Genomic DNA, 14,074 nt, shown 5'->3' on the forward strand with positions numbered 1-14,074 from the left:
GATCTTAACGAAATGGTGGAGAATGATCATATTGCCGACAGGCGACAGCCGTATAACATTAAGCTCCAATTCGCACCGACGATAACCCGACAAATTTATATTGAGCATGTGCACTGGAATTTATTTTGAAGTGGCTTGATAGGCGAGCAACTGATCAAACCTCGCATATAACTGTCTCTATATAGAGATGGGATATAGTTTAAATGGTAATGGCTGTATGGTGATACATCTAACAATTTGAACAGCGTATACACGGGGTTGTATACCTTACAGAGACAATTATTGGATTCAGATTAAGTGTAAATATGACGTCATTATAAACGTCACATAAGGAGCAGCGGGTCATTTTAAGGGATGATGCTCTTGGCCGTTTATTGGGTCTAATTTTCGTCTATTTCTGGTATAATTTTTTTTTATCAATCAATCAATAACAAGCCAAGAATGATGAGCGAAAAAAAATCTGTTTTTGCCCATACTGTATAAGAACTATAAATGCGTGGAAAATGATTTAGTCAAGTCGGAGGACATGGCGTCTCGAAATACAGAGAGGCTCTGGTTGACATGAACATGCAAATTGTGGTGAAGTATTCAAATCGAAGTAAGCTTGCACAAACACAATTTCAAATACACTGTAAGCACAAAACCAAACAAAAAGCAGAGCTTAGTTTAGAAAATTCATATGCAGGTTCATTACAACAGCTTAACACTAGAATTAGTTATATGTTAACCAAGTTGGAATACAAAGCCTGTTCTCAACAAGGTACTATGCATGTACAACAATGGTTAAACTTGAACGATTATTTACTGTAGAGACACGGCTGACAATCAAAGGGTGTTTTGATTTGCCAATGACCTGAAATAGCATGACCCTATGTATAGCTTCTTGAATAAGTTCACTCATGCGTTTAGCCTTGTTCTGCTGTCTGGGTTACCGCCATTATTGAACAAATTTTATAAATTGTACGTTTGTTTGGTGCCTTTTTCTTGTTGAAGCTGCCGTTGCATACCTATATGTATGTTAGTGTGTATGTATATATATATATATAAGCTTGTGTTCCTATTTCATTATGAAACGTAATGAGAAGACAGAAATGAATTACGGCTCGAAAGGATGTTGCTCTTCAAATTACAACTCTCAAATAACTGCTTCTTACGATCAATGTCATTATTGCTACATTCCGGTACAAAATGCAAATAGCGAATTTCCTCCTGGACGATATGTGATATATACCAACGAATAGAGTCTACACTAGCATAGAGTCACCACTCTCCCCCCCCCCCCCCGACCCATTCCAATCCTCCTGGCGCCCTCCATGATATAATACTCGGTAGGATAGTAGTTGCACTGGCTTTTCAACTAGACATTTTGATGACATCGGAGACATTTATGTGTAAATAATATAATTATAAAAGTTCAGTTCAATTATATACATCTTCAGCCAATTTAGCCTTGTGAACGTTGCCTGCCGATATATTTATCCTTTTTACTTTCTTACAGCGTATAGGTTATACATATATATTTTTTTTCAATACACGGTGGCCTTAAGGGGACAGTCTACGTCAATAAAGTGGTTCAATCAAATATTTACTCAAAAAGTGGAAGTAAACTTTGCAGTAGTATAGAGACTGTACATACATATAAAGGTGTTTCTGTGTGCTACTCTCTCTTCGATTAAAAGAGATAAGAGATTCAAATGGCCTACGTTACTATATGTTGCCTGTGCAGTTTGAACTACAACACATCATACCTTCTGTATCACATTAGCATTTGTTAAGGCGTATCGGCCAAAGTTTCTTTACTAAATGCGCTGGGTCGATCCACACTGTTCATCACGATTTGAGCCATTCGTTTATGGCAAGCCATGTGGGACAAACACTGCATAATATAGCCGCGTATTAATTGGAATTTATACGCGTATTAATTGGAATATATACGCGTATATATTATTAGCCAATCATATGGCTTAAATATATCCGCGTATTAATTCGAATATATACACGTATTAATTCGAATATATACACGTATTAATTCGAATATATACACGTATTAATTCGAATATATACACGTATTAAATAAAATACATATGGGGATTAAATCCAATATATGCACGGATTAATTAGAATAGACACGAAAAAACATTTCCGCTCTTGCTGTGTACATATACCAACGATAAATGTTTTGGCGGGCTCGCGAGATCGCTTCAAAAAGCGAAACTTTACACATGTAGGCTACAACACATGTATATTCGAATTAATACGCTTATATATTCGAATTAATACGCGGATATATTATGCAGTGTTTGTCCCACATGGCTTGCCATATTCGTTTTGCGTGATTGAGCCTGTGTGTCATTCGTTCCTCTAGTGATCGCTTCGGCCTCTGTGAAGCGCAAGCGTTTATGTAGAATGGGGAGGAAAATATAACAGCCGTAGCATCAAGTTCCTATTTTAATGTAGGGCCCATGGGGATAGGAGACTCGTTCGCGTCGGTGCTGGGCAGACTCAGCCTCTTTATTAGCAGGAGAGAGGCAGCTTTTCCTCTTGGGGACGGGGTTGATGGGGGTTGTGGAGAAGGGGTCGGAGACGAGAAAGGAGTGGAATACGGTTTACAAAGAGATAAAGTATTCAAATGATAATAATAATAATAATAATAATAATAATAATAATAATAATAATAATAATAATAATAATAATAATAATAATAATAATAATAATAATAATATTATATAATAATAATAATAATAATAATAATTATAATAATTATAAAAGTGAAAAAAGGGGGCATGCACCGTGCAACGTTGTCTTAAAACGTATCTCAAAACCGGAAGTATACGCTGCACCCGTCATCACGGTACAGAAATAAAAACACTCACTCTATACAGAGATTTGAAATTGCAGCAAAATTGTTGCTTTAATTAACACGTTTCTCAGACTTCTTATTTACATTTTCTTGCAATATTACCAATCGGAAAATTTGGCCATAAAGATGATGGAGGTATAACATTTTGTAACATTCTGTTACGTTGGGGTGTGCTCCGGCTCAATTAGTTTGGGCCCCGTTATTAAATAGGTACAATGAACAACAGATAAAGAGAAACTCCAGACATAGATGTAATTGTAGAATATGAGCTTTATTGCCGGAGTGTATCAGGCTGAACTACACTCTCTGAAGTCTGGAATCTTAGTCTTTTACATATTAAAAAAACTACAGTATTTAAGTCATTACAACTTCCTGTGAGGGGCGATAACCTCTCTGTGACATAAACTCTTGGCCCCTACTTATAATTACTAAGGCACATAGGAGAGTGCTATGACTAACCATATTTGTAATACACCTGAGATGCAACAGGTTGTCATCTGTGGTTCAGCATGAATAGTTCATGGACTTAATACAAAGGGGGCTTCTACGAATATGATGTGGGTGTAGGGGTGAATAAGTCATGAACAGGAAGAAAGCAGTTACTCTTAAGACAAAGAGGCATGGAAGCAAATGCTTAAAGTAATATGATGGGAATATAACTACATACTGCATTACAATTCTCTAAATTACTATTCCACCGGCGACCAGATATACTGCCGTTCTCGGGTCCCAGAAAATCCAACCCGACCAAATACAGAAAGCCAAAACAGTAGACATAAATAACAACGTAACCCACCATTCATTAGTCGTTCAAATGACAAAATGCACCCTAATTGTTCAATAAATCCTAAATACCAATAAAAGTTCAGGTGACGTTTTCCATGGCAAATATTTCCCATAACAACTTTGTTTCCTTTTGTAAACTGGAATTATAATTCCCACGCATATTTGTTAAACTTTTGTCAAAAGCCCAAAAAATGCAAAAAAAAAAAAAATCATTAAATAATACCTCATCAGCTGCGGTGTCACCGTGTGCCGTTGAATGTACGTACGTCATTAGTTTCCGACCCATTCAAATCTCTCAATTAAAGTGATAACAATTTATCGTTCAACCTTTTTTGTTCATTTACCTGTTATTATTATTATTATTATTATTTTTGTTATAGTTTGTCGTGGGTTGATTCACCTGAATACCATACAAGTTCAAGACTTCTTTTTTTTTAATTCAAATCACACAACTACCACTTTTCCAACAAGTTTATAACGAATATTTATGAGGTTATTGTGGATAATTACTCGCAAACATATGTAAACCACAAGTCACTTTCGGTTATGCGCACGAAATTTATTACAATGTAATCATTGCGTAATTTTGTTTAAAAATTTCAACACTGAACTGGAGCCCTTCGGAGTGAAACTATGATTTCTTCATGTGAGCCTACATAGCTCATATGCAACCATGGCTTATTTCGTATGTTAAAGGACAGATGTCCAAACTGTCATTCTTTCCTGTTGCGCTATAAACACGGGATGGGGAGATGGGGTGGGGGGAGGGAGGTGTAGAACAAGAGGAAAAGGGGACACCCTTTCCATTTTGGCGAGGCCTTTTGTTATTGAAACAGTGCCTTTTTCTTTGGCATATTAAATGAAAAGAAATACAATTAATTGTAATTACGAATTTTCCAGTAGATGAAAAATGTAAAAGGAAAGTGTAATAAAATGTGTCCTTTCTTAATGAAAGCAAACTGCATTCAAGTTCCAGAAATATTGGCCAATGAATGCACGGAGGGATCTACATCAATTTCATATTTTTGGGGAAAATTTTGAGGTAACTATTAGTTTGACTCCCTAGTACTTCATACCACCGTGCCCTTATAAGAAACCCCCTCATCACCCCTGGACAAAGTACCATCTGACGCCGCCCCTGTTTAACAACTTAAATTGAACTTCAATTATGATGTAATGGATCCACATATGTTTGTTCTGCACGGACGGGGCTAAATACCATTTTTCCAATATAAGTTTAGATGAATGGTTTTGGCTATATATTGTTTGCTTGAATAAAAAACCCTCAAGCGAGATCTCATAGAACCGGATTTAGTGAACCTGTAGTGAACCTTGCTCTGGAGATCTGGTGACCCTTCCATTTAAAAAAGTGTCAAAGAACGGTTACCACAAAATTAATAACGTATTTATACCAATAGCAAGCATGCCATGCGTGTCTGAGGCCTGCACCGATCGAACTGGGGAAAATTTACAGAAATGCCAAAAAGATAATATTTGTATGAGCGATTATAGAGCTCCATTGTGGATATGATAGGCTATATATATATATATATATTTATATATATATAAATATATATATATATATTGATTTTTTTTTGTGGCATTTTTTGGGCTTTTGACAAAAGTTTAACAAATATATATCTATCTATCTATCTATCTATCTATCTATCTATCTATCTATCTATCTATCTATCTATCTATCTATCTATCTATCTATCTATCTATCTATCTATCTATCTATCTATCTATCTATCTATCTATCTATCTATCTATCTATCTATCTATCTATCTATCTATCTATCTATCTATCTATCTATCTATCTATCTATCTATCTATCTATCTATCTATCTATCTATCTATCTATCTATCTATCTATCTATCTATCTATCTATCTATCTATCTATCTATCTATCTATCTATCTATCTATCTATCTATCTATCTATCTATCTATCTATCTATCTATCTATCTATCTATCTATCTATCTATCTATCTATCTATCTATCTATCTATCTATCTATCTATCTATCTATCTATCTATCTATCTATCTATCTATCTATCTATCTATCTATCTATCTATCTATCTATCTATCTATCTATCTATCTATCTATCTATCTATCTATCTATCTATCTATCTATCTATCTATCTATCTATCTATATATATATATATATATATTTGTTAAACTTTTGTCAAAAGACCAAAAAATGCAAAAAAAAAATCAGTAAATAATACCTTATCACTGCGGTGTCACCGTGTGCCGTTGAATGTACGTACGTCATTAGTTTCCGACCGTTTCAAATCTCTCCATTAAAGTGATAACAATATATCGTTCAACGTTTTTGTTCATTTACCTGTTTTTATTATTATAATTATTATTATTTTTTTTTTTAATTCAAATCACACAACTACCACTTTTCCAACAAGTTTATAACGAATATTGATGAGGTTATTGTGGATAATTACTCGCAAACTATGTAAACCACAAGTCAGTTTCGGTTATGCACGAAATTTATTACAATGTAATCATTGCGTAATTTTGTTTAAAAATTTCAACACTGAACTGGATGGAGCCCTTCGGAGTGAAACTATGATTTCTTCATGTGAGCCTACATAGCTCATATGCAACCATGGCCTCTTTCGTATGTTAAAGGATAGATGTCCAAACTGTCATTCTTTCCTGTTGCGCTATAAACACGGGGTGGGGAGGTGGGGTGGGGGGGGGAAGGGAGGTGTAGAACAAGAGGAAAAGGGGACACCCTTTCCATTTTGGCGAGACTTTTTTTATTGAAACAGTGCCTTTTCCTTTGGCATATTAAATGAAAAGAAATACAATTAATTGTAATTACGAATTTTCCAGTAGATGAAATATGTAAAAGGAAAGTGTAATAAAATGTGTCCTTTCTTAATGAAAGCAAACTGCATTCAAGTTCCAGAAATATTGGCCAATGAATGCACGGAGGGATCTACATCAATTTCATATTTTTGAGGAAAATTTTGAGGTAACTATTAGTTTGACTCCCCAGTGCTTCATACCACCGTGTCCTTATAAGAAACCCCCTCATCACCCCTGGACAAAGTACCATCTGACGCCGCCCCTGTTTAACAACTTAAATTGAACTTCAATTATGATGGAATGGATCCAGATGTTTGTTCTGCACGGACGGGGCTAAATACCATTCATCCAATATAAGTTTAGATGAATGGCTTTAGCTATATATGGTTTGCATGAATAAAAAACCCTCAAGCGAGATCTCATAGAACCGGATTTAGTGAACCATGCTCTGGAGATTTGGTGACCCTTCCATTTAAAACAATGTCAAAGTACGGTTACCACAAAATTAATGACGTATTTATACCAATAGCATGCATACCTGGCGTGTCTGAGGCCTGCACCGATCGAACTAGGGAAAACTTACAGAAATACCAAAAAGATAGTATTTGTATAGCGATTATAGAGCTCCATTGTGGATATGATAGGCTATATATATATATATATATATATATATATATATATATATATATATATATACATGTCTGATGGCGTGTGTTGGAAAGTTAAGAATATCCACAAGAAAAAAATGGAAAAAAATGATACTTTCATTTCCGACTTTATTACTTAAAACGTTAAATAGGTAACAAAATATTTCGAGCGTTTACACGGCTCTTCTTCAGTACAACTGAAGAAGAGCCGTGTAAACACATTCTTCTTACTCTAGTCGCCAACCGATGGTGGCGCTCCACTAGGATAGTGTCTAGAGTTCCTTTATAGTGAATGGAACTCTAATAGTGTCATGCATGCATGATGCCCTTTTGGGAAATGGCCCCACCCACTAAACATTTCTTAAAAAGGCCCTGCATGGATATATACGCACATCGAATCATCGCTACACATAACGTTTGTACGAAACATAATGTTTTCGATGTTCCTCAACTGCCCCTTATAGATTCTACCTTGGCTACGGCTCTGAAGTATATTTACTTTATTGTTTTTAATGTTTCTCATAAAGTGAAATGTGGCCGGATACCCAATAGTGCTTTTTATATGTATTTATGATACCATATGCATGTTGTAGACATCTCTATTACAAAATGAGTTTATTCTTATGTAACGTTTAAGAATGTTTCTGTTTTGGTTTAAGTTCGATCCCAAAAAATACGCACACAGCTTGCCACCTTCGGTAATTCGGAAAAGTTAACTTTCCATTGCTTGCAAATGACGTTTTCTTCTTGTCGCTACAAAATCAGACAGAAATGAAACGTGCTACCTTGTTATCTTTAATCTAGACCTGAGATGTCCACGCTGCTATGTACACTGTGTTGTGGGTATTGACCGTAGCTGTATGTATTGACTGTACACTATTGTCTAATTACCGACGGTAGCAAGCTGTGTGTGTATTTTCTGGTATCGATGGTAGTGTCTAACACTTCTGTTACACCTCATTCGAAACTAGGTCATATTACCGGCATGAGACATTCCTTTTTGGGCGAGTCTTCACACCCTTTAATAGTGGGTGTTCAGATCTTCCACAGGTGAACTGTGATTCTCATGTGTACAGTACGCTAGTGTGCTAGATCAATTGTGTAGCATGGTTGACTCATAACTGACGCCCTTAAGAATTTGATCAACGATATCTATCAAGGAAAAATCCAAATCATCCTACTGTAAAAAACATGTATGAGTTTTTCATAAGTTTAGTTCCTCAGAAATTTAATGATTTCAAAATATTTATCGCTCAGTGCCTACGCAACGTACAATAATTGAGCAGAATTTGACCACAAAATGTGTGGTGTTTCAAGTTCTTTTATACCCCGAAATTGACACGTTCGTCGATAAGAACTGTAAGTAAACATCCTTTGACTCTGGATGCTGTTTGCTTTGTTCTGAGCCAATAAGCTCAGACAGGTCAGGTCTAGAGAGTAGTGGTATCATGTTGAGGAAATTTTGTTGTTGGGTAGTAAGATTTCCAAACGCCAAAATTATGTGCAAAACTGGGGGAGGGTGTTTTAAGCTTGAAAAACCCCACAATTTTATCAGAATATACCTGAAATGAATTCAAACACATGAAATATGTAACTGTGCTTCGCTGCAAAAAGTTGATGTTGCTTGCTGTATTGTTGCTAGGTATATTTGAGGGTGCGTCAGTTACGAAGGTGCGTCAATTATGAAGCCTTTACTATACTGCTAAAAGTGTATTATTGGACTGACCTTTGGAGATAGTTCAAAGACCTGATAAAGTCTCATCATCGATACTCTGATATGAATTAAAATGGTTATTTGTCAATTCATGCAACCATAAGTGCTTTCAATAGAAGTTTCACCTTACGATGAGTTTTTCTTTTTGTTGTTTTACGTCCAGAACTTGTCTGTCCAAGAAGTTTCAATGTGGAAGTGCTACGGGGTACAGATGGTGCAACAGTCGATTACAACCCACCAACACCCGTCGGCAACTTTGCATCCCTCACGAATCCCCCACCACCCGGATCATTTTTTGGAGTTGGAGATACAACGTTAATTTACTCTTTCTCTGGCCCAGCAGGAATATCTGGATGTGAATTTACAATATCAGTTATAGAAGGTAAATGATTAAGAAGACTGGCTAATAGTGCTAACTTACGGTTTTTTTATTTTCTAGGTGAACTGTTAAATTGATACTTTTGCATAATCTGTGCTTTAAATCCTATCTAGTGTTGGAATGGCTTACAGGTGCTCTGTCCACCATTATGTAATTGCTAAAGACCATCGATATTACCACCAAATATTCTGAAATGGTCACATATGATAAATATTTTATGTACCTTCTAATGAAACACTCCTCATTGCTTGGTATTAAGTTTGATTACTCAAACCGTACTTGAAGAGGTTTTTGTTTAGCACGTTCAAATTTGAAAGGCAATATTGTGTCCTTTGAATACCTACAATCACATCAGATCAATTGAACAACATGCCAGTGCAAAACTAAATAGTGTAGTTTCAAGAGTAGAACAGTTGCACAAACAGCAGTTTAGAAAAAAAATTCTGGAAATTTTCTATAGGCCTACAGGTTTATACCATTTAGTACATTGTGTAATTAAGAGCAGTGAATTGGTTGTTTTAAGTATAGAGACCTCTTAATGAGATCAATGGGGTATTCACATTTATATGCTTGGATACGGTTTAGTCATACCTAGATAAAAAAGCCCTCCTTTTCATTCAAGACCACGGTGGGTAAAGATTACAAATTGTTTGACTCAAGATACAACTACCTAAGATTATGCATTCCTTCCAGAAAAGATGAGAGTGACAAGTCTTCATAAGGATCCAAACAATACGAAAGTGTCTGAGGCCCTGTTTATTTCTTATTTCATTGGTTCGCAATCCCAATGAACGGAGCCTTGGCAGCCGCCTCAACTACATGACTGGATGATGTTGGAATATGTTAATCTGTTTAAAATGGGCCCTTTTCAAATTATGAGGGTAGTGTTCCGATAGATATTCATACACCTCGTATGTAAAGTACACAGGCAGTGGCTTGATCACCATCTACACTGTACATTGGTACTATAGTCAGGCTTCGATAATTTGGGACTTTTACTATCAAAATAAATGCCTGTTGATTTGCCATATGCCAGTAGAACGAAAAATATCTACTGGCAATTTTGCCAGTAGATATTGAGAAACTAAACACATAGTAATTAAGTCGGTTACACTTGGTCAGTCAAAGAATCGGCATGATGTATGTACCTATTAAGTATAATATTATGGCTTGTCAGTTATTAGCAAAGTACTACTGGGCTGGTCTCAAAAGTCTGTACAGTAATAGACACGTGTATCATAGTTTAGGAAAAATGCTGATGAAAACTTGATTTTAAGCCAGTAGATTTTTTTCAACATTGGCAATTTTTTTTCCTTAACCAAGTGACTTAACTTGTGAAATTTTATACCTGCTACATATATATTTGTACTATGCTATACATGCACACTGTACTATTCATCCATTAACCCTTTAGATACAATATTATGACATACTTGTTTTTTGTTTCTTTTGTCTTGCTTTTTGTTTTATATTTAGTTTCACCATGCGATACAGATCCGTGTCGGAATGGCGGTTTATGTTTTGCTTCTTCGGTGACTGATTTTGTGTGTGTCTGCAGTGGCTGTTTTACTGGCCAAACTTGTGAAATAGGTAAGGAGAGCCACATTCGTACTTTGTCCCTTTAAGTTACTGTTCTGGAAACTATTGCTTGATTGATTGATTAATTTTATGGAATTCAAACAAGCTTTGAATGTAAATATAACGAGTGTCCATGAAAAAAGTAAAAATTGTATACAAGATATGAAGCGCCTGTCAAAATAGGAAAAGTAGACATCTGATGGTTAAGACATTTAGGCCCACAAGTCAACAAGCCTAAGATTATCCATGAAGATTGAGTCACAACCCATCAGTTTCCCACTACCCAGAATGCCTCGAAAACTAGCTTGTACTATTGTTTTGATGCTAAAAGAAATTACCTCACGTATCTTAGTGTGCAAGCTTAAAGAACTGTCTTTAAAGTCTTGACATAGGGAGAACCCCCTGCAACCCCCTAACAATAACAATTTTCATGACCCACTTCTAACTTGCTAAAAAGAGAAGACAAAGCTGTTATTCAGGGTATGAACGGGTGTGAACATATACTGTATTACTACTTTACTAGGTGCATTTGTTTCTCCGGATGCCGCATCGTTGTCACTAGTGAGTGAATTTGTGATTTCAGCCTCGACAACAAATGCTTTTGACAAACAACTACCATGCAGCAACAACAAAAAAAGGACAAATATTGAAAATTGTTAAAATGAAAGAAATCCATCCCACACCCTCCACCATGTGTTGAAGACCTCAATGGGGCTCGTTATGAAACACTGCACATGAATGAAAACTGACATTGTTTGAGCGGTGTTAGGCCTGCTGTTCCAACATGTGATGTTTACCTGTTAGTTCTGTCTATAAGAAACACAATAGTAGATTCAACAACATGGCTGGGATCTCTCTGATTGTTTTTTATTGTTCTCTTGAACGACTTTTAAGAAACACGCCACAAGTGTGCATGTTATATGCAATACCGTAGCTTAGCTAGTGTTTTCTTTTTTGGGGGTGGGAGGTTGTGGGTGATTAAAGTAGAAGTTGTCTACTTGTCTTCCTGTGATGAATTACCCAGACAATGTTCTACGAAAGAACTATGATTCTGGGAACAAAGAGCTTAATGAGGATTTCCACCAAAACCCTCCCCATTTTGTTTGCTCTCGATAGTTGCTACTCAATCCTGCAGCAATAATCCATGCTCTAACGGAGGAGTGTGCAGACCGTTCCAAGACAACTGCAATCGATTCTTCTGTGACTGTGCTCCCTGCTTCTTTGGAGAATTTTGTGAAAGAAGTAAGTACATTACATAACTTTATAAAGTTTTAAATTTTTGACAAAAGTATACAATTGTGGAACTCAAAATATTTATGTCTCTCAAATTGGATATATATGTTAAAATGTAAAAAACAAACAAAAAACGTATTAAAACTGCTACCCCTTTCAAGTTTCAAAGTGCCAGAATAATTTGAGCCTTAAAGCGATGACTTTAGGCACAAGATTGATTTTTATTATACTATAAACTGTTCGGAAAAAAAGTCAATGCTGTCAGTCCAGTCTATTTACACTTCAATTTTTGTATTTACCCTTTAAACAGCTGTGGTCATTTATGAAAGTGACTGGATTATATAGTCTAATACACAAACCATAATTGTCAGTTCCTCAGATGCAATGCAAGACTCAATGGGAGAAATTCTTTTATGGCCTCAAAATGACATGTTTTACAAAAGTGACTGGACTAGATAGTCTAATACACAGACCATTACTGTCAGTTCCTCAGATGCAATACAAAACTCAATGGGAGAAATCTTTCATTGTCTCAAATGACATGTTTCACAAGACCTGTATAGTACACATCTGTCAAGGTGTTGGTCATTTATGAAAGTGACTGGACTAGATAGTCTAATACACAGACCATTATTGTCAGTTCCTCAGATGCAATGCAAGACTCAATGGGAGAAGTCTTCCATGGCCTCAAATGACATGTTTTACAAGACCTGTAAAGTACACATCTGTCAAAAGGACCAATGATCTTGAATGTCATCCAAAAGTGCTCCGTCATTGATACAAAGTTAAAAGAACATGTTACGGTCGAGTTGTTAGTATTTATACAACAACTGCTTAACATTAGCATTTAGGTCTGCACTTAGGGGCCGCCGCCGCCGACGACGACGACATATCATCAGTTTCAGCAAGGAGCATTTCAGAGATTTGGCATATTTGATATCTTAAGAAAAAAAAGTTATAGAAACATTAGTAGCACATATTCTTTTTTCTATAGCATAGCAAGACAAAAACTCTGCCTTAAGAGTCATCATCCCAACCCTCTCCCTCACCTTGAATTATGTCTCATAACATTTGGCAAAAGACTGTACCCCCAATTTCCAGGTAGGACTCACCCACAGTAATCCATATCTAACATTCATCTTTAAAGTCTGTCGTCTTCATCTTAACATGCTGTCATATACTTTTCTCTCTGTCTAAGGTTTCTTTCATGTAGTGATAAGCACGGTATTTGAAAGGTGGGGGTCGGGAGATGTTGGGTCAAATTAAAAAATAACATCAGACTGAGATCTGATAGGAGCCAACCAAGGATTTTATAAAGGAGGGGGGGGGGGTGGCATTGGGATAACTGAAGCCGACACTCATTTATGGGGCCTGGGGTTTCTCCGTTAAAAAGGAACGACAAGTTTTAATGTCAAATTAAGACTATAGATTAAATCTATCAAAAGAAGCTTTAAATACAATTTTGTGCTAATACAACAAATTACCTATAGGTAATTTGTGAGAGTTAATAAAATATAATGGATGTGGGGGGGGGGGATGTGTGGGAGCTACACCCACAGCACTGGTCTAATTTTTCGCTAGCTGAATCAAGTGAAAGCCCAGACTACGCCATTTCTCTTGAACGACAATGAGAGTGAGGGGCATCGACCCCGGTCCACCCCTCCTCGATAACGAAGCATGCCAGTGTTTTGACGTGCCTTCTCTGAGATTTATTTGTTAACGTTTTTTTCTATACAGGGATAGATGCCTGTGACAATCACAATTGCCAGAATAGTGGCACTTGTGTAGCATCGCAGACCGGCTGTGAATCGTACACATGTGATTGCGTTGGATGTTTCACAGGAGAATTCTGTGAGGACGGTAAGAAAATTCCGCATTTAATACGTGCACCTTGTTCTTAAAATATATGGAAAGATCAATAAACGAATGATAAAAAGGCAAATGGAAAATTGATAGACGTTTGCGTATCAATCATCAAAGTCCCTGACATTTTAAGCCGGAGGCCCCCCCCCCACCCCCGGGATTGTCAACCTCTCTTTG

General features: G+C 36.4%; 1 protein-coding gene across 17 annotated transcripts in view; it reads left to right on the forward strand.

Moving 5' to 3' along the window:
* LOC139975754 (uncharacterized) overlaps window positions 1-14,074 on the forward strand; it is a 106,263-nt gene that overhangs the window by 1,644 nt on the left and 90,545 nt on the right. For all 17 annotated transcript variants that reach the window (XM_071983889.1, XM_071983891.1, XM_071983894.1 and 14 more), the window contains exons 2-5: window positions 9,008-9,226; window positions 10,700-10,813; window positions 11,918-12,043; window positions 13,772-13,894. In XM_071983889.1, the coding sequence (XP_071839990.1) occupies window positions 9,008-9,226; window positions 10,700-10,813; window positions 11,918-12,043; window positions 13,772-13,894 (582 nt within the window). The remainder of the gene's footprint in view (window positions 1-9,007; window positions 9,227-10,699; window positions 10,814-11,917; window positions 12,044-13,771; window positions 13,895-14,074) is intronic.

Source organism: Apostichopus japonicus, chromosome 11 (genome assembly GCF_037975245.1).
Source record: "Apostichopus japonicus isolate 1M-3 chromosome 11, ASM3797524v1, whole genome shotgun sequence".
Classification (NCBI taxonomy): Eukaryota; Metazoa; Echinodermata; class Holothuroidea; order Aspidochirotida; family Stichopodidae; genus Apostichopus; species Apostichopus japonicus.